Here is a 24814-nt window from a genome sequence, read left to right as displayed (position 1 = left end):
CCCTCTTTCCTGGAAAGTCCCCCCCCCCCTCCGTTCATCTGTATGTTTTCTTGAAAAAAATGTCACCCAGCAGATGAAATACTAACCAGATGTTAAGCCGCCATTGGCAGAGGTTGTCCTTTAACTCATAATGGCTCAGTATCACACGAGTTACAGCGGTGCGGCTCACACATGTCTCAGCTGTATTTGCTTTAAGCTCTCCCGGCGAAGGCAAAGCTATCTCTGCTGATTGTATAAGTCACATGTTTCCGTAAGAGGATGGAAAAATATCACGATCATGCTAGAAAAACAACCATGACATTCCAGAGGAGAGACAAGGCTTTAACAGTATATATTTGTGATTATCATACCTGTCTGTAATTTGCAGAAAATTGCTAATAATCCAAATATGTCTTGTGTTTACTTTTGTAATTGGATCACATGCTCTCGGGAGAGGAGGACATGCCTCTGCAAACTGTTTTGCTTGATCAATGTGAAAAAAAGGGGAAAGTAAAAGTATTTGGTATCATTTAAAAAAAACACAATAACACAGAACACACGTACACAAATATTTTATGAATCTACGAAAGTGATACATCAATTTTGTTCAGGTATAAGCCACATGAAGGTACAATTTTAGAGTCCACTTTCCACCATCACAGAAGTACTGTACTATACCTGTCCATATTTTCTTTTCAGTTTCAGGGATAGGGTTTCAGGTTAACAGACAAAACACCAATGTGTCCTGTTTTCATCCATAAATCATCAAAGACTGTTTATTGACATTATATCCAGAGGTATTGATAAGACAATAATAGATGCAGTGTTTTTACTTTTAAAAACATTTAAAACAAGTTTTCACTGTGAACTGCACTGAGCCAGCAGGCTGTCCTTGAACAAAATAGCCAAGAATGAATAGGGTGCCTCAGGGAAGGTCTTATTGCAGGAAAGTTAAGTTTAGTTTTAAAGATCTGTCATATTTCCTTGTATATCAATGCTAAACTGTGCAGAGGTAAAACTAAATTAAAGATACTGAGATATATATATATTAAAAAAAAAGTGTTTTAATCTTTACTATATTTCCTTAAAATAATCTGTTCTTTTCTAGCCTGTCCCTCCAAATACAAAGCACTATAAGTTAGATGAAGTAAGGCTCACATTTCAGAGACACTTGATATTCTCCAACAACTGGAACCATAAAATCATCAAAGCCCAAATTGTGAAAACAGCTGAACTTGGCCTGAAAAACTAAAGTAGATACAGAATACTGGAGCTTTCTGTTAAATATCCAAACAGATCTGTCCACAAACACTTGAAGGCCTCTCCTCTCCCACCTTAACCTGTCTTGCTTTACCACGTCAAGCGGGTGTTTGGCTCACGTCTTCAGGCTCTGGCTCTCATCAGGGCTCGTCTGCTGGCAGACAGCTTGATGGCAGGTATGTCCGGAGCACTTCTTCAGGTGGATGGGTACCTCTTCCTGGCCTCTGCTTCCACCTTTCCTAACCTTATCCTTGTCTCTACGGACCTGCGATATCCCACTGCTGCCCTTTGACGAGACTGTCTGGCCTCTGAACAGCTGCGCTCGCTGCTGACAGAGGCCCACCTTACTGAGAAGGATAAATATGTCCCCCCTGAAGGCCTTGGTGAAGATGGCGTAGAGGAACGGGTTGGCGCAGGAATTGAGCGGGTAGAACAGCACCAATAAAATCTTGGAGTTGGAGACAGTGATGAGCGGCCGGTCCAGCACCGCGGACATGGCGTAGAAGGAGATCGGCGCCATGCACAAGAAGTCAGTGAAGATGAGCACAGCCATGCGCTTGGCGATGTTGGTATCCTTGGATCCGGAGCGGTAGTGAGGGTTGTGTACCGCGCAGTAGATCTTGAAGTAGCAAGCGCAGATGACAAGAAAGGCCAGGATGTTGAGCACCAGCACGGACAAGATGAAGACCTGAGCCACCGTGGACTGGGTGTCCATCGGTAGACAGATGCTGACCTTCTGGTAACTGCTCACCCCGACCAGCGGGAGCAGGGCCAGCAGAAAGCAGAAGATCCAGCCGGCCAGCATCACGGCCGCCGCGTGGTGCAGATGCAGCTTCCGATCCAGCCGCATAGCGAAGGTGATGGCGTACCACCTCTCCAGAGTGATCACCGTCAAGGTGTAGACGGACAGCTCGCTCGCGAAGACTGTAAAAAAACCAGCGAGTCCACAGCCGGGGCCCGTCTGCCAGTCTATGGCGTGGTTGTAGTACTCGGCTCGTGTGTGGAGGTCCACCGAGGCGATGAGCAGCAGATAAATCCCCATGCACAGATCGGCGAAGGCCAGGTGACACATTAGGAAGCGGGACACGGAGAGCTTGTAGTGGCTGGTGAGCAGCACCAAGAGCACCGCCACGTTTCCCAGAACAGCCAGCAGACTCACAAACCACACAGACACTCGCAGAAAGCCAAACCCCATGATGTCCTCACAAGGGTTGAACTCATCGGGTACCGGCGCACACACCACCTCCTCGCCCTCCTCACACACCACGTAATCGTAACGACTATCAAAGTCTTGGCTGGTGTCCTCCTGGGGGTTCTTGAGGGTCTCTCCAAAACCCACATCCTCATTTGGCTGGCCCCCAAAGTAGGCGTGGTAGTGGAGGCTTCCATGGAAGTCGCCTCTCCTCCAGTGGTCGGACTCTCTGTGGCTCCCATCATTCGGCTCCTGGTCTGGGACTGTTTCCACCACGCCGTCCCCTTGGACGGAAGGCACGCCGAGGGGCCCCACCGAGCGCTTGTGATGCTGGTCGTAGAAGGCAGTCAGGTTACAGATGATGTATTCCAAAAAGCTGAAAAACACACACAGATTGAATCCATAACGTAATACTGTAGTCTTAAATCAGACACAAATACACAGACCTGGCATCAACGCTTACGCGCACTAAGTGTCATTTATAGATCCAGTTGAAGACAGGCGATTTCTGTTTTGAGAGTCATTATTGGTCTGGCTCAACCTTCTTCCTACAATAACAGCAATGAGTGACGCTAATTATGGCAGCAGTGCAAGAAGTTATAGGTAAACACATCAGGGAGTTGATTCAATCCCTTCCAAGATCCACACCATACAAGTGCAGCTGCCCCACTCACTGTGGTAGAGGATCCAAATACACCAAAAACACAAGAGCATTCTAGTGGATGCTGTTTGTCTTTCAACCACTATAGGCACACTTCTTGTGATGCTTCCACTTGACTTTTCAGAATTAGAATACTTTATTGATCCCCTCAGGAAAATTGTTGAAAAGTTGCAGTTGCTAACAGTCAAATTTTTAAGCCAAAAATAAGAAGGGGGGGGAATAGTCAAGTGTATAAAGTAACATAGCTTAAGTGCAAGAAATGAAAAGTATGTAAGTTAGTAAAAATAAGTAAGATTAGGTTATGTTTTTATACAATAGATTGCACAAAATGCTATTGAACATAAAGTACAGTGTGAACATAAGTAGCAGCAGTGAACAAGTGGCTGAAACATGTCAGACAACGTCAGATATTGCACATGTAACTAATCGATTATTGCACCGAATAATTATTGCACATAATTGCCCAAGAATATATTTACATTATAGAGATGTGATATGGAAATGTGTTGAGTCCAGTTTTGTAGCACTCAGAGGGAGGAGTTCTATAGTTTGATGGCCACAGGCAGGAACGACCTCCTGTGGCGCTCTGTAGTGCATTGTGGGTGTCGGAGTCTCTCTTTGAAGGTGCTTCTCAGACTGACCAGTGTGTTGTGTTTTTCTGACCCTCATAAGTACATTCGACGGATGCAAAATGGGAGACTTGACGAAAGCTCACCCTCGTTTCTTTTTGAGGTTTTTGAAGCCGCAGCAGTGGCTGGGGTAGGTGAGGTTGGCGATGGTAAGGTGCTTGAAGGTTTTGATGGGCGGCAGTTTTTTGAGTGCCCAGGCATTGCGTGCCTTCAGCTCGCGGAGAGAATCCATACCTGTGGTTGGCAGGGAGGTGATCCCTGTCAGGGACACGTCTCTTTAAGACAGAAAGGGAATCAAAGAATTTAAGAAGATACATACAATGCATTAACATAGCTTTTTGTAAGACAGCTTATTAGGGCCATTGTAGGGGAGCCGGGGTATGGGGGGGGGGTAATATTCAGAGACTTTTTTTTTTTAATATATTTATAAGAAAAAGAAATTGCATATTCTGACATTAATGTGGTAAATCAACAACAAAAGTCACACAGTTATGAGGAAAAAAGATCTGATATTGTCTGAGATCTTAAAGTCATAAATTGTGAGATTTTTGTCAAGGAACCTTTTTAAACATTGGTTTAGCCTCTTAATTGTACATTGTATCTGTCCAAGCAGAAATAAGACATCTGTGGGCTACCTGTACCTCTGAATGTTTTGACTTTCCCTGTAAAGTGCCGAGGTCACAGATGGCGTTAAGCTACGTCCCTGATACAGGTGATACAGTGCAATTTTTCTGCATAGCCCCATCCTGTAAGAATGCACTGACTTACTGAATGCTAATAAATAATATTGAATACTGTGCTTGCATCTGACTAACTGAAAGAATGACAAGCAGCAGAACAAACATACTATCAGCAAATCTAGAGAGGAGCCAGACATGATGAGACCAGAGATCTCATAGATGGATTAAACAACACCCTCCATCTGTTTCCTCGAGTGAGCTCCTCTGTCCTTCATCATCCTTAAACTATTACATGTGCTATTTCTTTTGCTCGGCTGTCATGCCAAAGCTCAAGCTGATTGGGACAAAGACGTGCAGGGGGATTGACAATCTCACCAACATCCTGTGTGATCTTATTATTAGAACATTGTGCTGTTCACCACAAGACACCCCCCCAAGTAGAGGCCAAGTTCTCTTTTGCTTTCTTTAGTTTCCTAATCCATTAAACCTCCAAGTCATTGTATCTGCTGATTAATCGGATTAAATAAAAGAAACACAAGCCAACGTATTTCATATTTGCTAAGAGCTCAGTTGTTCTTTTTTAGTCCTATTTGCTCTCCCCACTTCCCTGCCCTCTGGTCTTTTTTCCTCTCATGGGGCACATTGTGTAAGGCTGTAGAAAAGAAAAGCAGCACAGACTCCGAGTGTCAGTCTGATTTTGTCATTCCCAGATGTTTAGCTCATGACCTCATGGAGGTGACCTCACTCAGGACATGCTCCTCAGTGGAACAGAGAAGGCAGACCTGCACATCAACCCCATTTATCTAACCAGACACTTAATGGCTAGATCAGAGCCATAACAGCAACTAGATAGCCGTGGTAAAGGGTTTTGGCAATCCCAACACCTTTCTAAAACGGGGACTCGGCTTTAAAAAGCTTGATAATGGCAAAAAAACGATGACGGTATCGAGAAGAACGTCGGAAGTTTCTCCCTACCGGCCTTGCACACAATGCGTTTCAGATTTCCTGGTCAAAGACACAGCTGTGGTGGAATGATTTTTACTCTTTGATGATATGCTATCCATTTCGCAGACATGTCTCATCCATTCGGCACATTATGAATGAGGAAATTGTTAAATTTCCAACTTGACATGGTGTGAATAATGAAATTAGAAAACTAAGCCTATTATCTATTGCTATGCAACCTTTTTAAACTGGTTTCCTATATGTACAGTTGAAATATATCATTGAAACAGTAATACGTATTTTTGGCATACTGCAGATTTTGCTTTTGTTTGCATACTACATGCTACATTTTGGCCAAATCAGTACACACTGCTAGTATGGTATGCGGTTTCGAAACGGCCATTATTTTTTCATTTTTCTCTGAAGTATACCTTTTTAATAACCCTCTGTCTCTTTAAGCCCCCCCTCCCAAAAAAGCCCAGTCTGCCCTAATTGGTCAGTGTTTGTAAAACAATTCATGCTTTTTTTCTTTGTCCGAAAGTTACATAGTTTTCTTTAAAGTAGGCTACAGGTTGCTCTAACTACAAGCACACAAGTGTGTAACCAAAACCATAGTCCACTTAGACCCAATTGAACAAATGTATTAATTTAATGATTTTATTTAGACAACAGATAAGGTCAAAATGTTTACATTGTCACAGTAATATCAAGATGAAAGTGTCAAAGAGCTATCACAAAATATCACATAAATAGATGTAACTGGTTTTAAAATACTGTGGCTCACCTCTTGGAGATGATTAGGTTCATAATTGTGTGTAAGAATTACAGAGTTGATAAGAGTGGCTTAAACTTTCAGCCCTTTAGGTAGGCTACTTACAGAAGCATGGGGCCGCTGATGGTGCCGGCAAAAGCCCTTTCATCCATCTTGTTAAGATACTTATTCCTGTGAAGGTCTCTGGACAGGAAAGCACAAAGTTAAGTTTATAAGAAGAAAATCTATCACATTTCAATCAGACTGACAGAGGCAAGGCATGGCATAATATTTTCCTGAGCCTCATCACTGCACATTTCAGGGGTGAAACATGACAGAAAAAGGTCTCACTCACATTGTTGATTCAAATTATACAGTATACGATGTGTCGGCATTCTCCTTAAACACGCTGCACCCTCACTACACATCTCCCTGAATCCTTTAAATCTAAAAAGGATAATAGACCTGCGAGGGGTGTGTATTTGTCTTGGTCCGGCTGCGCTGGGATCAGTTCTCCCCTCAGAGCAGATCAGCTGCCAACACAAACATCTATGTGGGAAGACTCCCTAGTCACAGGCCAATGGCTTCATTAAGCTCTTATAAGGATCTGGGATGTGTAGGTGTTGTAAGAGAGGAGAGGGGCCTTAAATTAATATCATTAATACCTCATATCCTGAATATGAGGGATTCTGGACCAGCAGGTGACAAGAAGAAGGAAAACATGTTGCGACAAAAGTTGAAAAAAGAAGCAATGCTTACCCGCTCTCTCGTAATTTATCCAACTGAGGCTATTGAATGTAAAGTGTAAAATGTATTTCTTCAAGTCTGACACAGATCTAGTGTGTCACTGAGTGTATGGGATAGGGGAAATCTTAATGCACACTTCCTACCCACTTTTGGAAACCTATTTTCCCATGAGAACTCCAGCTTACTAATCAAGAGCTGGGCTTAGGCCCTTTTCGAGTACATATGAGAAGGCCTGTAGAGACCCAGCCGTGATCCCGCTGCTTTTGTAGTGCAATTTTGGGTAAGGAAATACACATGCCAGATGTCAGAAACGGTTTAATCCAGGCAAAATACTGAGCAACATAATTTTTGAGAAATGTAAGACCTCTAATTTGACGGATTTCGGTGTCCCGGTGAGAGATATTGTTACGGATTAAAAAAACAAATGTAAAATAAGAATTGAATTTGATTAAAAACGCTGTTAAAACAGTGAAATTGATAGTGTAATAGTGAATAAAAAAAAACTTGAACCTAATACACAAGTAACAATATTAGCTCGTATGTCTCTGAAACTGCTGAACAAAATTGTTAAAGTTTGACATTTTGGGAAATGCGCTCATTTGTTTTCTTGCCAAGAGTTACTCTGATTTTCCAGTGGGCGCGTCTGTGCTGCGTTCCGGCCGTATTGCGGTTTTGTTCCGTCCTACGCCACGCGCCTTACCACACCGGGAGCGTCTCAGAAGCAGAGCGTCTTGCTGCCCGACTCGCAGATAGTACTTTACATAACAATCTCGTGTTTATTAAGCTAGTATCTACCTTCCACTCTAAGCACTCCTGTAATTAAACTCCATGCCTTCTCTTTTCTGGTCTGTTATGTTGTATTATGTTTTATGTTTTAACCTCCAAGATGAATCTCTCGTCATCCATGGTGTTGTAGTGGAGACATTAACGATTTTGGGGGGGTGTGTGTTTTGGTAAATTGACTGGATACTCTCGCTGTTCCACTTCCTGCCCGGCTATCCGAACGGCCCATGGCTCGCATGAAAATAGACCTGGCGCGTATCTTTAGCGGAGCGGAGATCCGCTTCACACACGCTTCTGTGGCGCGGCTGGTAGAATATCAAGCATTGACTTGAATGGCCGCGATTGCTTGCAGGGGCACGCAACGCGCCCGGAATGCAGCGCAGACGTGCTTGGTGGAAATTAGGGGTTAGATGAGAAGATTGATACCATAGCACCGTCATCTTTGTAGGACTAATATGAAGCTGAAGCCTGCAGCTAGTTAGCTTAGCTCTACAATAGCATAAAGACTGGAAACTGCTCAAAAGACTAGCGGCAGTGTGAGTGTATTGATTCCAATGGCAGACGTGAACACAGATTATGACCAATTCTTTCGCCCCATAGTCACCAAAGTAAATATTGGACCCATTTTTCCCAAGCCACATATCTCCCAAAACATTCTGACACTAACATTTTTCAGACGGACAAATCAGGAGAAACTTGACTTTGTTCGAGACCTGTTTCCGTCCCAGCAACAAACTCCCACGAGATCTGGCAACATGGATAGTCAACTAACATTCGCAAACGCCACACAACATATTTCCATAATGCTAAATATGGCGTTCAGCTGTGTAAATGTCTTATGTTAGCAAAAGAAAATACAAATGCATTATGCAAACATAACTATTTATCCATCCACACGACATTCACTACACTTATACACTTACAAACGAAGCCACGCCAACGTAGGAGACAGGAAGTGTATACCATTTCACTGTTGCTGCAACTTGTAATGCGCTATCTTTAGTTATAGAGAATATTTGATATAACCTCAAGTAAAACAACAACTTGTTGTTGTTAGACTTAGGTTTTTATACAGATTAGATGAGATATGACCTGTTAATTAAGTCAGCTTTAGAGGTATTGGTAGGTGGATTTTTGTTACCTTTGGACAGAGCCAGGTTAGCTTATTCCAGTCTTTAAGCTAAGATAACGGTTGCTGGATGTAGCTTCATATTAAGCATACAGACATAAGAGTACAGTAGTATCAATCTTCTCATCTAACTTTCTGCAAGAAAACGGATACGCATATTTCCCAAAATGTTGAATTGTTCCTGTAACAGTTGTCAAATTAAACAAGGAGTTCACATGAAATACCTACATTTGATCTAGCTTGGTCCCATTGAAGGCATGATGTTGGATTTCTCTGAAGCCATTTCCATACAGCATCCTGGAACAAAAGAAGAAGCTCATACAGTAACATCGAGACAATAGCGCTCATTAGAATTTGCCTCTTTAGGTTAACCAGTCTACTGAATGAAAATGTTGTCCATGTGTTGACGCCTTCATGCGTTTCTGCGCTTCAGTGACAGACCTAAGTAGGACCTACTTATTTCACATTCTACGGCGAGGCTCCATCTGCCTATGCAATTTTGCGGTTTATAGCCCAACATTTTCTGTAACATCCTGTTTTGTGGATTAAAATTGCAATCCCTCTTCCCTCGCTCCCAAACCTAACCACATACATGTGATTGCCTGTTGTGTCTGTGTACTTGTTTTTGCTATTTTCTTTGTGAGATTTAAGTGAGTTCAGAGTGAGGACATGTTTTTTTTTAAAGTGAGGTCATTTTCGCCAATCCATACTTCCTTCAGTGGCTATTTTTGGGTTTAGATTGAATTTAGGGATAAAGGACACTCGCTATGTAGGCCTATTTACTACAGTTTCCATCGAGTTCACATTTCCCTTATGCTTTTTTGTATAAAAGTGTATGACACCAAGATACATGTAATTGCATTACGTGTAAGCAGTTCTTTTCTGTACATTTATGCATGTGTGTATGTGCATGAGTGCATTGCTCTTGCGAAGATCTTACACTGTCAGCACGTCGCTGGTGATGCCACGGAATGCGTTGGCCGGGATCTCAGTGATGTAGGGATGATCAACAATTTCCCTGCAAAGGAAGACACCGAATAGAGAGGAAATGAAGTGGTGTTGTAAATAACTAGCTTTTACTGGAAAGTGGCACAGGGAGGAATGTACTTGATGATGATATTCTCAAGTATTATGACTCCGTAGGAATATTAAATTAGAGTTGAGAGGGTGATGACAATGGGTGGAGACGTGAGTATAGATGCTCATTTAATGCAGACATGCAGAGGGTTGAATATGGGAAGGCCGATGCTTATTGACTCAAAAACAAAGATGCACCCACATGCAGAAAGCTCAAACTGCTTATGTATTGTAACATTTTGTATACCTGTAACATTTACATCATATTTATGAAGGGATGTGATCTTTAGTTAATGAGGTTAGTGCATTTCTCTACAATAGAGATCACATTTCCCATAATCCCTATGTCCCAATGTTGCTTCTTGCTTCTTTTTACATGGAATACAAAGGAGGATAAATATTAAGTTTAAGCTTACACAGTAAGAGGTGATTTCATTCTTTATTCCTCGTGACACTGCCAACATTATGAAAACCCACAAGCAGTGAAAAAACACACCCATTGTTCCTTACACAGTATAAAATATAATGCATGAAAAAGCGGCTCATCTTGCTGACAGTCTTGTTGGTTTATGATAACGATAGTAATGGCTCTGAATGAATGTGGCAATGAACTGCTGACGTTAAAATGCCACACGTAGCAGTTTTACAGTTTTAGCTAGACTGAATATTGATTAGTGTGCTCAGATAAAAAATTGTAAAGTTCTAGCCACTTACAATATGAAGTTCATGTCATTAGAGTGGATGTTGCTCAAGTCAGGGAAGAAAGAGAGGCCGGTGTTGAAAATTCCCCTGAATAGCAATAGCAATAGGATGGAAACAGTCAGGACATACAGTAAACACAACAGAAAGAAACATGGTATATGATAACTAGGGTTGGGTTAAAAAAAAATGTATTCTCTAATTAAAATCAATCTTTGTTTGAGTGATCTGATATCAATCAATACAATCCCGAAATTGATCTTTCAATGTATACCTTTTCACCATGGATCTATAACCCACCACAAACTTTTTGGGGGTCAATTCTTAATGTAAACATTAACCTGGCGCATTATAATTGCGCTTCTTTGCTTGTACAATTTGCAAAAGTTCTCTGAGAATCTCTTTTATAGCAAAGCAAAATTGGTATTGTAACAGAAATTTCCCTAACCCAATTGATATCGAATCAGAAATGTAATCAAATTGGGACCTTGTGAATCAGAATCGATTCAGAAAATCATTGACGATATCCAGCCCTAATGATAACCGTGTGACGCAAAGGTATAGTGAGCAATGCTATTATAAAAACAGTCCTGAAGATCTGCGTTTAGTAGACGGCATCATTTAAAAACAACGATGCCAATTCATGCCATTTTTGCGACATGTTTATGTGTGACACCCACACCAAGAAAAAACTGTCTGCTCACAAGCCAGGGATTCTTGAAGGACTTGGAAGTTATCATGAGATCAGGCCAAATACTTTTGAGTTTGTGTGCAGTCCCTTTTCTGAACATGACCCGTACCACTGCATTAAACTCAATAAAGCCTGACTCATTCTTGCCCGTACTTTACACAACATTCTATGAATAGATCACAATGTCTAAATTATTGGCAGACTTAAGCATTTTAAATATATACCCCTCATTTTCTTTTGGATAACCATAATGTTGTCAATATGTGGAATTCAATGACAAAAAGAACATGCAATGAAAACTACTCACAGGTATTTGAGGTTTGGGAGATTTTTAAAGGCTTCTGGGTCGATGTAGGTCAGACTTTTTGCGTTGCGTATCTCACTGAAAGACCAGACAAGAAAATGCACTTTCACATAAAAACAAAACTCATTCAGAGCATTAGTAAATGACCGAAGTGTGTGTGGTGGCCATTATGAAATTATTTGGAGACATATTCAGAAACACATAGTCATAAAACATTTGCTGACAGTGTGCAAGAGAAGGGAAACTCGGTGCAGACAGCCAGGGCCGGAAGTAGAGTCCAATTAGTGTTTCATTAGAGTGTTTACTCTGCGCCGCCCTGGGCTGGACTGAACACCTCTCTTTCTCTGCTGTCTGAAGCCAAGTTTTGCTCTGAAGCGTGTGCCCTGGCCCTCCTTCACACACCGGACAAACCACACTCAGCCCAGCAGACAGACGTGTCGGGTCAATGGAAGTCACTGAGTGGGAGAGGTTCATCTTCCCGCTGCTGCTGTATAACGACTAGAGCATCACTGAAATAGGGCAGTTTTATCAGCCAATACAACCAGAACATAGTGGGACATGCTCAAGCAGACTATAAAACTCCCGAGTGGCAACGCCTGAGCCGAAGTGGTAAGGTGAAGAGTTTGAATCTTTGTCACAACTCTTTGAACTCCACATGGTCAGTCAAACAGCGCTGTTGTGAATTTGATTTCCCTTTACTTGGATTTTCTATCGATAAAGTGTGTGTTTCTGTGGGTGATGGGTACTCTTCTCTTTCCTCAGCCATGGTGCCTTTGGCTGGTCACGTTAACTAAGCAGTCTGAAAACATTTGCGATCTTGAATCCAACCTTACTAAAAAGTAGACTCAGATTCATGTTGCCAAGGTAAAACCGTACCATCATCACATAGGAAAATGGCCTGCCCTGCACAAAAGTGTAGAAGATTGGGCAGATGATGCCCTTGTGACCGAATTGTCTTTTATTTTGTTATTCCCACATTGTCAGTTAGTTGAATGTATCCTTTTTAACTTGGGGATTAAATTATGTAATTGTGCGGCTCGTCTAGACTTTCCAAATGTCATCGGAACGAATAGATCAAATTGTGATCGTAAAACGTGTCATGTGGCGGGGTTGTGACGCTCAAAAAAATGTATCCACAGATGTCTCTTTCGACATGTTAGTCTATAGGAAAAAATCTTTTTAGGCCCCATGGCAGCACGTGATGGAGTAGTACGGAGGTTCCACAGTTTGGCCACCATGTCAAATTGGCATGGCCTCTTCTAGTTTTGTCAGTGTGTGGGCCTTTGTTCAACGTCATACTTTTTACATGATGTATATGTCATCTACATAAGTGTACAATGTCAGTTCGTCATTGTTAACCACCATTGCCGATTTTAAAACGTAACTGTTCACAGAGGAGTGTGTTTATCAAAGGTTTATTCATGTCACGTCATTGTAATGAAATAGCTACCGTTTTCCCCACATTGATATTTAAATTGTATTTGTGGTGGTAGCTGACTGGTTAGCGAGCAAGCAAGTTTTAATTTGTAGTCGGTGATTTCTGATTTGGCTCCTTTTACATTTACACTTATTAATTTGATCCATAGATAATACAAACATATTGATTAATGGAGCTTTGACTACATGATTTACTCCCTGTAAATCAACTGCTGTTAGTGTTATCGCTGCTGTAAAGGTAAAAATACATACTATTCTTACCTGAGTTGTCTTCCCACAAATGACCAAAAATGTATGTACGTGTAGGTTGATCATTTTTGCACTTGCATCATTGGCAAATAGATCACTAAAGCTGAACTAAATCTACATATAAAATTTACTTAAAAACCAAGAATTCTTGACATAAGTGGTTTCACTTGATGGTGGTGTGATACAAACTTCACCCAGCCCCCTCTGAATTCTCAGCTCCGACTGCAGTCTTAGATCCACAGCTGCTGTCGGCCTCGAGCCGCCAACAGGAAGCAGAGCATTAATTTGTGTCTGACCCTGAAGGAAACCTGAGAGAGATGCCATTATCTGATGTATGGCACTACACCACACCAATCAGTGGCAAATAGGCCCCGGAGATCCAAAGTACACCCCTAGAACACTGATACAACCCTCAGCTAGCAGTTTGAATTATTGTTTCTGTCTGTATTTTGATGTCTGGAATTCGGCAGCTAATAAGAAAAGACTAAAGGGAAAGGATAATTAGGATAAAAATGACAGCCAAATGACACACACACGCACGCAGAAGCTGTGATGTATTTTTGTCTTATGTCTGCTAATAAGAAAAGACTAAAGGGAAAGGATAATTAGGATAAAAATGACATGCACAAGCACACGCACACACACATTCACGCATCAAGTCATGTCAAACTAATTTCTGTAGCTGTTAATCAGTTACTGTCTCAATGGCTACACATACCCATGTTTTCATACAGTAGGCTAATTAAAGGGTGGAAGCAAATTGCGTACACACAAGCTGCTGTTATAAAGATGCTGTAACTTGGAACAAATCATTCACATAGGCAGCAAGTCTTGCAATAATATATGAAGTGCTAGGAGGTGTTCTGCTGGAAGGTGTGTGTGTGTGGTCCACCCGGAGACTCAGCCATAAATCTCTATCCCATAATTGAGAATAGAGTGCACCTTGCAAGACGTTTTTCCCCTGAGCTGCTTTAACAAGAGCTGGAGCATGAAGAAGACGAGGAGAGAAGCCAAATACTGGCTGTTGTTCGGCCTCTCCCTGTCTGTTTAGACCAGGCTCGGTAAAAATGGTCCACATAATAAGTACTTTCACCAAATTGGATTGTTTCTCGTCTAATTTGCATGTGGTGATCCCACAACAGGGTAATTTCTTTTGTCAATTTCTTGAAGTGCGAGTGAGGCAAAACTGCTCTGATGAGGAGCAGTAAGTGGTGTGCAGGAGAGAAATAAGCTTCTAAATGTGTTTTTTTTCCTTGCTTCTATTTGCTGCCGGCAAGGTTCAGAATTAAGCAGTTTCCTCTCCAGAGAGCAAATGGAGCAGCTTAATCAATGAAGATCGATAAAGAGCGTGCCATTTTCCTTTAGTTACTCACATGTGGGTGATTTTCCTCAGGCTGTAGAATGAGTGCCTCTCCAGCCTCTTCAGCGTCACGTCCACTGATATATATCTAAAAGAAATACACAGAGCTTACACTAAATCTAAAGTACAAATTGTCTTTGTAATTTCAAAATTACATATATATATTTTTTTAAACCATCTGTCAAACTTGGAATGTAAGAATGAAGGTACTGTAGCAGCCTGTGGGCAAAACATAAGACATGTTTTTATAAATGAGTGTGTGGCTCTAAAATTATCCTAAAGGCTGCAACTCTTTCCTGAATTTATCAACCCAAGTTGCCTAAAGCCTCCAAAGTCACAGGTAATTTTACAGGCATGCACCCCACATATACATTACCTAGTCATCAGTCACTCTGCTCCCATTTGTTATTACTTGGTAACAAGTACGCTCTTTAAATAAACCATGAACTTAGCACTTGGTCGACCTTAGAAAGGACTAGAAAATAACACAATATATATTCTGTTGACTTGTTATTATAGGCACTTAATAAAACCCACCTCAATGTTCACACACTAAAAAAGAGCCTGTACTTAAGAATCTGACTGACATTTTGTTGGTTTTCTATCATGGAGTCTAAGAAAACGCTGGCTTGTGAACACTCGTGACTGTTTGAGGCTTACAGAAAACATCTCATCCACCTCCGTCTCCCTTCATGCATGACTTGGACGCAGACGTCGGAATCAGCGGCCTGGGATCAAGACTCAAGTGTATATTTTACCTCTACCCAGAGACTCCACCTCTACTGGGAGTCTAAACTCACCACACACCAAAAACGCTCTGCTGGAATACCTAGCCAATGTCCAAGCCCCGCTGCGGTTGAAGGACCAACATTCCTATTGAAGGAACGCATTAGCGCTTCCAGCTGTGATTAGGAGCCAGTGGTGATGCTAACCAGAGAGCATATCAGCTGCTTTGGTGGGAGACGGAAAAGAAAAAGGGGTGGACAGTTCGGAACTGGGATAGGTTCCCATTTTGAAAGGCAACAGGTGGATGAGAGCAACTGTGAAGGGTTTGTGTTTGAAAAGTGTGGGCCTATGAGCCTTGAATGGAATAACCCCACTGAATAAATTGCCACTCACATCCTTGAGATGTTGACCATGTTGGCAAAGGCGTCTGCTGGCAAGGATGACAGGCGGGTCTCAAAAAGCCATCTGGTTGGAAAATAAAGACGGATTTTAGTTGTCACAAACACATTTTACTCATTCTTCTAATGGTTTGTCATTACCTCGGTGTTCTTTGACATTTTTAATGTCTACTAGATATTTTGGCAAATGCTCTTATTGGCTTTCTTGCAGAAAGTTTGATGAGAAGAGAACCACTCACATCTGTAAAGTAAAATATGTAACTGGAGCCAGCAGCCTGTTAGCTTAGCATAAACTAGAAACTGCTAGTTTGTCTAAAGGTTACAAAATTAGCTTACCAGCGCTTTAATAATTAACACATTAAATCTAGTTCATTTTATCTTCTAAAAAAAAAAGCAGTGTGATAAGGACATTCTGGTTTTAAGGTGGGTAATGTGCCAGGCTATTTCCTGGGTCGTCTCTAGATGATAGCCGATTGGTCAGGGGATAGGACCTGAACAAATCGGATTCCGTTACCTCCCGCGAGCATGCATGCCTGGCCAATCGTAGCACCCGATTGCAGGGCGGGTCTTGCCAAGAACTGCAGTTTGCTCCATATCAATGCATATCTATGGGGTTACCATCTAGACACAATCTATTTCCTGTCTGGAGCACTTCCTGGAGTCTCCGCTGTTTGTTGGGCAATTGCTCTTGGCTAAGAAACAGTCCTTATAACCCCTCCTAAAATGACAAGTTGTTATTTTTACACTTCAGTTTTTGTACACACTAAACAAATTTAAATGTATCGTGTTAGATGGTGATTTGGAGGTGCTGGCAGGTGGATTTTGTTACCGTTGGACAGAGCAAGGCTAGTTTTTTTTTCTTTTCTTTTTTTCTCCTATTTCAAGTTTTTATGACATGGTATCAATCTTCTTATCTAACTCAAAGTTTAAAGAAACTAAATGTAATACCATTTTTTTTGAACGAGGCTTAAATCCGTGAAGTTTTCAGAGCATAATGACATTCAATACGACGTTGTGGAAATGCTCAAGATTCTCTTTGAGAATGAAAGTGATTCTGTCATCAAAAGTACATTTTACATTTTTGTCTTTACAATTGTCCAATAACCCTAGACAAGGAAAGATCTAAAGGTAAGAGGAGAAAAAGGAAAGACAGATAAAGGCCCAACACTGATACGTTTCAGAATCAGATGAAAGGTTTCTTTGAAGTAAACGGTGAAACAGAAGACCCCCCCCCCCCATTCTCGGAACATGGGGAAAAAAGACTTGGATCTGACTGGACCTGAGCTGGCAGCCAAATAAAACAATGTCTGGGTCTGTTTAGGACAATGTTTCAGAAAGTTAGGTTAGGACCTCCACATGAAAAAATGAGTACCCAATGTGACAGTTACATGTACACCATAAAACCAAAGGTTACGTTATGAGAAAGAAAATATTTATAATCTGATCTATATTCCGACATTTTACCTACAAGTAAAACATTTTAGCTTGTTGCTGTTTTTGAGTAAAAGGCGGAGAAAATGTGTTAAACAAAAGTCGACATTTTAGGAAATGCACTTTTTTTGCTTTCTTGCTTAGAATTACATGAGAAGATCAATAGCGTACTACTCCCATATCTGTACTGTAACTATGACATAGTCAAAATATGGTTAGCTTAGCATAAAGACCAAAAACAGAGGGAAACAGCTAGCTCCTGGCTCATTGCTGGCATCTTGGCACTTTTACCTAGCGCGTCAAAATGTGTTCTTTCTTTCCTGTGATCTTGCTGCAGGTTTTGTTTTGGTGGATTTGGGAATCACAACATCGTAATAGAGGAAAGAGATTAAGATGGTAGCCACATGTGCTGATGTCATGATGTACTCCAGGGCCACCCTGCAGAAGGGTGCACATTCAGACTTTATTCCACTGCAGCCTGTCTCAATTGGCAAACAGAGTATGCATCCATTTGGAAACAGGTATGCAAAGTGACTCAGCCAAAGCCACCATCTTCATGCACCTTTGCTTCATCAGGGGAACAATAGACTAATTCAGAGGCTGAGATCTGGCCTGTGAGTCTAAATCACGCCCTCATGGGGGGGGGGGTTTAGTCAGTCAGTCAGTAGACACGGGAGCACAGCACCCTGTATGCGCTTTGACAAATTCAAACAAACAGAGGGACACAGAGCAGACCCTGACACCAAACACCCCTGTCAGAGCCGCGCGGTTTCGCGACCACGCTCAAACCCAAATTAACCAGCATGCATTTTCTCTCAGGAGCGCGGGGAGAAGACCAATGAGCCCATCTCGGCGGCTTAAAGAGAAAATTGCTCCCCAATTTGTCATTTTGGATAGAAACTCGAGAAAACAAACAGGTTGGGAATTGAGTTTGAAGTGGGGAGAAGCCACATACTGTAATTCATAATATTGCCAGCATTGGATTGACAACATGGCTGTGTTTACTAAGGGCTCTGTCTCATTTAGATGTGTAATGGTCTGTGGTGACTAGTAGAGAGGGTCGGTTACATGTTCAACCTCCAGTGTGATTCAATGTAAACTCCTATCATGTAGAAATGCTATAAAAATCCTTAGTCTCTTTGGTCAGAATGCTTAGATATGCACTACATAGTTTTTTTGTTTTTTTTTCATTTCAAATTCATGATCTCATGTATGAGTGCAGTGTTTTCCCTCGCTACGTGGAAGACTTAGGTGCATGTATTTGGCGGGGGGTTTAGGTGTCCTTCCTCAAGATGTTACATTTTTCAATAAAAAAAAAAAAAAGCAATGTCCCCATAGGTTTTGCATTTCGTAATTGTGTTGGGTCTCTTTGTCTCATGTGTTTTCTTTGGGGTTGTTTTGGGTCATTTGGCATCTCTTTGTAGTCGGTTTGTGTCCCCTTGTGGTAGTTTTGCGTCTCTTTTTCACATTTTGGAGCATTATTCTCACATGTGTATAAAATGTTGGAAAAGCTAGAGCATATGATAAATATAAAACTCAAAAAGCGTAAAGATAAATCTTGCTAAAGAAGTCAGATTACAATCAGGCGGATGCCCGGTATCTTCCACTTTCTTTGTGTTGGCATTTTTTCATTCGACTATGGTTAACTGCTCCTCAGATCTCTGCAGGGTAAATCCAGACAGCTAGCTAGACTATCTGTCCAATCTGAGTTTTCTGTCGCACGACTAAAACAACTTTTGAACGTACACATGTTCCACCAAAACAAGTTCCTTCCCGAGGCTATTTTGCAGAGGCACCGTGGCTCCGAGCGGCGCTTAGCACCGCCCATGATTGTCATTGGTTTAAAGAAATGCCAATAAACCAGAGCACGTTTTTCTCCCATTCCGGAATGCTGTGTGGACTAGCCAGACCCTCCTCCGCAGCGCTGTTTGCGGAAGGTCTGGCAAAGCGAGACTAGGTGCTGCCCAAAACAGCTCGGATGCGGCACCTAACTCTTATAATGGCTGGGAAAATCCTGGGAGTGTAGGAAGAGAAAGGAAAGTGGTTAGGATAGGTGGTGGTGGACAATGATTTAGCTTTTAAATGAGTTTTATTTTATGTTTTTATAAACGGTTACATTTGTGTTCATCATAAATACGTGAGTTAATTATTGCAGAATGTGAAGGAACAGTAACACTTTCCATTACAGGATACATCGGTATAAATGGATAGCTGGGATCCAAAGTGTCAGTATTTCCAGTAATCTCAGCTACAGCTCATCATGCTCAACGTCCCACAACTTATTTTACAATTAATCCCAGTGCTCATCTGTTACCATTCAGGAAGCTGCATTAGGATTTCACTCCTCAGTCAGTTTTATTAGATGAGAGGTTGAGGAACGACGAATATCACGAATTATCAAACGTTTAAACTCCGATCCAGAAATTGTGAGGTTTTTGAAAGACTGGAACTGCTGTGCCCCCCCCCCCCCGCTTTTCCCTTGAAGTCTTTTTTCCCTCTTAATTATTCTCAAATGGAACTCTCTGGGTGTTTGAGAAATGTGCTGTAAAAGGTAAATATTGTATTTGAATGCATCGTCCAGACGCAGTCAGGAGTCACGCTACGCATGCTTTTAAGCGTGTCCGTGCTTTCCTTTCCACCTCTCTGACTCCCAGTGACACATGGAGTAAACCCCCCCCCCACACACACACACACACACACACACACAGACACACAGACACACAGACACACACACACACACACACACACACAGACTGCTGCTTTGCATTCACATTTTGTTTTGTAAATACACCTTTTACACATTTTCCTCCACAAAAGAATTTCTAACCAGACTCTTGTGTAAATACTAAGGTAATTAGTGAAATGATTGTATTGATAAATAAGGGTTTTAAAAAGCAATTTCACAGCACAAACCTCCAGCAATGTTAATAAAAAAGGTTTTCAAAGGAAACATTTTGGAATCACGCTTATTTGCTTTCTGGCAGAGAGTTAGATGAGATGATTGATACCACTCTCATATCTGTTAAATACTTCACTAGAGCAAGCAGTTAGCTCCATTAAACTTAACTTATATCACAAAGACTATAAACAGGAGGACACAGCTAGCCTGGTTCGGTCCAACCTAGCAGCACCTCTAAGCTAACTCATTACATAATATCGTATTAGTTAAATCTGTGCAAAAACCAAAGTGTAAATTAAAACAACAGTTCTACAAAAAGTGATGTGCCCCCCCCCCCCCCCCCCTGCTTCTAGTCTTTGTGCTAAGCTATGCTAACCAGTTCTAGGTGCAGCTTCATATATAACAGACAAATATGAGATGGTATCGATCTTCTCATGTAACTCAGGAAGCAGATAATATTTTCCAAAATGTTGGACTCTTCTCATGCTATTTGACCCAAAGACAAAGCTCCAGAGTCAACATTTGGACCATGCCAGAACAAAGTCAAGTACCTTTCTATATTATGGATGTAGCGATACACTTAAAGATGCAGTAGGTAAGACTTATAAAACTAACTTTCTGTCATATTTGCTGAAACTGACTCTGTGTTCCAGTAGAACTACATGAAGCGGGTCATTTCAAAAAAATAAATCCAGTTCCTCTGGCACCACCTACAGCCTGTAGTGCGATTTGCAAAAATCCACCGCTCCCTGTTCAGATGCACCAATCAGGGCCAGGAGGGGTGTGTCTAACTGCGTGTCAATCACTGCTCATGCACACGCATTCATTCTCCATTGTGGGGGGGGGGGGCTTAGGAGACCATTTTGGGCTTTAGTGGAAAGGGGGGAGGGACTGAGAAGTTGTCAATGTTCAAATTTTTTGGCTAAGTCCTGGATTTAAATCGATTTTTAACCGATTCACGATACATTGGTACATCCCTACTATCTATCGTTTGTAAGCTTAGTAAATGGCTAAAATCTTGGCTTATACAGTAGCTGGAGTCAGTAGGACTGGCCTGACCTGGGCAGCAGGGTCTTTCATTCCTCAATGTGTACAAGGAAATCAAATTCCCTCATGCCTCATCTGCTAGAACATCCCGCTCAATCCACAGTCTATTTTGGGTTTATTTGGCAGATATTTTTATCAGGAGGGGGGGTGACAATTCAGCGCTTGATGGCATGCTTTCATGTCTCTCTATCCTCCTGGAGGGCTCTGGGTAAACTCTGGGCCGGAATGTGAGGAAATCGTAGGGGACATCGGGGCACGTGGTCAAGTGAATTGGGGCAGTGATCGGGAGATAATTTTATGTGATGGGTGGGTGCTGTTGGAGGCGATGCAAAGTGGTGTTTGGAATTGAAGGATGGAGAGGGATGTTCCAAAAAGGAATTATGATTATCATAACATAGCGCAGGACATTCTCCTATGTTTGTGAGCCCTACATCAGTGCTTATGAGGAATTTCGTGTGAGAGAAATAGTGAGAAGAGAACAGTATTTTAAATTCTAGGAAGAGTACCGAAGTGGTTATTTCCACAACAACCAAATCCCCAAAAGTGAGGTTTATACAATGTAACCGTACCGTCTGATTTATCAATCATGAATGATGATGATGATTTAAATGGAAATACCCTTTCTAACTCTTCCAGTTCTATGTTTCCACACATGCCACAGAGTCCCTCTGAAGGGCATGTGTTTCCATCACTCAAGGCCATGGCAACGAGTCGCTCTCTGTTGCACAATGTGCTGTACTTAAGCAATTTAGGAAGTGTAAAAGCTCACATTTTTCAGAGGTGACCCTGACATATTACATCATGTCGGCTCCCAGGATTCTTGACAAATCGTTGGGGGTCTCAGATAACAAGTCTACAGATTGCACACAGATGGGCTGTTGGTTATCGATCCTATTTTTTGTCAAGTGCCCACAGCTAACAGAGTCCTAAACATCATAGCCTCTTCTTCACTGTAATGATGACAAGTTTTTTTTATTTTGGATTCATCATCTTTGTAGCACATGAGTGAAAGAAGATGTGAAACCCTGGATACAACTTGCTGCTTTTCTCCCCTTTACACTGTATATATCACTGTAGAGCCACTATCTTTGAATTGTGTTTGTCGGACAAAATAAGCAATTTGAAAATGCCATATTGGGCTTTCTGACATTTTCTGCCATGTTATAGTTGAAGCATTTATTTGAAAGAATAAACAGAAAATTACAAATGAAAGTAATCATTAGCTGCGGCCCTAGCTGGCAGTAGTATTAAATATTACTGTTACTGGAAAGACAGTTTGTTCTTGGAAAGAAGAGTGGGCATACTGTGATTCCACTACAAATAGATAGCTGGCAAATAAGATGAGCCTTTCATCCGAATAGCGCGTCAATGTTAGTAAAATGAACACACTACTATAGTATAACCCAAGAGAAACAGTAGGGACGTGTTTCTTAAATCGGGGTACGTGTACCCCTAGTGGTACTTTGGATGACTGCAGGGGGTATGTAAGATTTTTTTGCAAAATGTTTTTAAGTTGCAAGGCTGTAGTTACTTCTGTCTTTTTTTTTTTCCCCCAAGTTTGTTGCTTTTTTCGAAGTTTGTCACTGTTTTTTGAAGTTTGTCACATTTTTTTTTTGTGAAGGTTTTGTCTTTTGTTTTGACCCATTCTTGCCTTTCTTCCTTACTTTTTTCTCCTGTTTTTTTTTCTTCTAAGTTTTTGTCTCTTTTTTCAAAGTTTTGTCACTTTTTTTCACCCTAGTGTTGCCTTCCTTCTTTTTTTCCCGAAGTTTTTATTGCTTTTTTGAAGTTTATCTTTTTTTTCAAAGTTTGTTACTATTTTTGACCTATTCTTGCCTTACTTCATTCTTCCTACCATCTTTTTCCAAGTTGTTTCGCCTTTTTTCATCAGCATTTAAATGTTTTCCAGGTACAAGGCTGTTTTTTTTTAGTAAATCTATCGCCGACATCGCTGCATTGTTCCTCTTTTTATAGACTTATTTTTTTTCTACCAAAAATTATTTTCGCTGGTCAGGGGTTACATGGCTTAAAAAAAAACTGCTCAAAGGGGGAACATTATTGAAAAAAGCTTGAGAACCACTGCAGTAGGGTATACAAACACCAAAGTTGAAGCTAAATGAATCAATGCAAGCAGGTACTGTTTGTTGGTTCTTTTAATAAAATGTCCTAAAATACAATTTAAATGAGCTGTAGTGAGCACTAAGTTTTAATCAAACACTGAAAAGGATCCTTCTTTGTTTTCCAAAATGTCTGACATGTTTAAATACCCTGCAGCCTTCTGTGGAATCTTCGGAACTGGACATTCTTCTCCTTCTTCCTCTTTCTCTCCGTCTCTCCCTCCACCTCCTCTTATCTAAAAACTCAGTGACTACAATTGCAAGACTTAGGGGCAGTTAATAACCTGTTGGTATTAGTTGTTTTAGTGTAAATTTGTAATGATAGTTAAAGAGGTGAAATATATATAAAAAAAAAAAAACTAAAACCTGAACCAACCACAAATAAAGAGAACGTTGTTATTTTAACCTGTTGAGTTACATGTAGGCCTACTTGCTTTAATTTATATGATTGTAATAATGGTGGAATAATGGTTCAGTTGTTTTTCTCTCTCACTAAAATAGCGTGCAAATTCATTACATTAGTCATTAAAACATATTTTTTCAAATTATCAATTTCCTATTTATAGGTTTAGTGTTCCTTTTGATATAGCCTATTACAAGATTGCATACTTTTCTCACCAAACCAAGAATAAAAGGACTTCGGACAACTTTGGAACATATGCTTATTAGTCATATATAGCCTATATAATAGACTAAAAATAGGCTAATACCTTAAAATGGAATAACTACTTAACACCAGAGACAGCCTCAAAGTCCCTCTGGGAGCACTTTGAAGTAGCCTAATATTCATGATATTATAATGATTTTTTCCCCTCGGGGATAAGAGCACATTACAGTCAAAACGCATGAAAAAGGCAACAGCAGAATCACTTTTTACAGATGCGTTTTGTACGCCTACTTACAGTGTATCCGTGCTTGCTGGAAACCTGGGAAGAATATCAATGTCAAAGCAGGAGATTGTGTGAGTCTTCCACTCAGAGCACTCGCAGACAGCAGGGCAGGAGTCAGCCTCCGACACGCTGCTGACAGGGAGAGTGACGAGCGTAAACAACGCACAAGTTATCACCTGCATGCTGCGAGTGCTGCTCGCTTTCACTTTTCGGCTCAAAAGTATCCCCCAGGCTGACTTCTGTTTTTCTTGACAGTCCTCTTGATGTCCACAGCATCAATTTGAACCAAATTGAAGTAAGCCAGTCTAGTCTGTGATGTTGTGTTTTGTGTAATCCTCAGGTAGGCTAGAGACAGACAGTGGAGCTGAACTCTGGATGTTCAGTTTTCTCTACAGGGCCCCAGGAGTTTCTGTGAGGCTGTGAAGGTGGGGATGCTGTAGGACGGACAGCAACAGCTCTGTGGTGGGTTTGGAGGTGGTCTTCAACTTGAGGGGAGGGTGGACTTCTGAGGCACTCTTGTGTTAGACTCGTTTTCTTTCTAGTTTTTTTTTTTTCTCATCTTGAGCTGTGTATTTTACTGCATTATGTTCTATACGTTAAGAAAACTGTCTGTTCCAATATATTTATACAAGTATATTTTATGCCCAGCCATTCAATATATTTATTCTAATTAGCGTCAGTCTATTTTATAACCAAATTATTTTTTTTAAAGTTTTCATTTCTTACATTTTTATTT

The 24814-nt window shown here is 41.1% G+C and overlaps 1 protein-coding gene across 1 annotated transcript; it reads right to left on the bottom strand.

Moving 5' to 3' along the window:
• Window positions 1-542: 542 nt before the first annotated feature.
• Window positions 543-24399, bottom strand: tshr (thyroid stimulating hormone receptor). The gene is made up of 10 exons (XM_078275278.1): window positions 24091-24399; window positions 15693-15764; window positions 14587-14661; window positions 11531-11605; window positions 10548-10622; window positions 9697-9774; window positions 8985-9053; window positions 6224-6301; window positions 3808-3996; window positions 543-2807 (listed from the first exon to the last, which is right to left on the bottom strand). The coding sequence occupies exons 1-10, from the start codon at window positions 24258-24260 to the stop codon at window positions 1355-1357; spliced, it is 2334 nt and encodes a 777-aa protein (XP_078131404.1). The 5' UTR covers window positions 24261-24399; the 3' UTR covers window positions 543-1354.
• Between the last annotated feature and the right edge of the window lie 415 nt (window positions 24400-24814).

This window comes from Sander vitreus, chromosome 18 (genome assembly GCF_031162955.1).
Source record: "Sander vitreus isolate 19-12246 chromosome 18, sanVit1, whole genome shotgun sequence".
Taxonomy (NCBI): Eukaryota; Metazoa; Chordata; class Actinopteri; order Perciformes; family Percidae; genus Sander; species Sander vitreus.
This window is presented reverse-complemented; position numbering and strand designations above follow the sequence as displayed.

Bases quoted from the DNA above. Each gene is read 5' to 3' on its own strand.
- tshr (XM_078275278.1), bottom strand. From the start codon at position 24,260: ATGCAGGTGATAACTTGTGCGTTGTTTACGCTCGTCACTCTCCCTGTC. The intron at 10,623-11,530 runs GTGAGTAGTTTT...ATTGCTATTCAG, and splicing joins CTCCCAAACCTCAAATACCT to GGGAATTTTCAACACCGGCC. The intron at 9,054-9,696 runs GTAAGATCTTCG...CTTTTGTTCCAG, and splicing joins ACCAGCGACGTGCTGACAGT to GATGCTGTATGGAAATGGCT.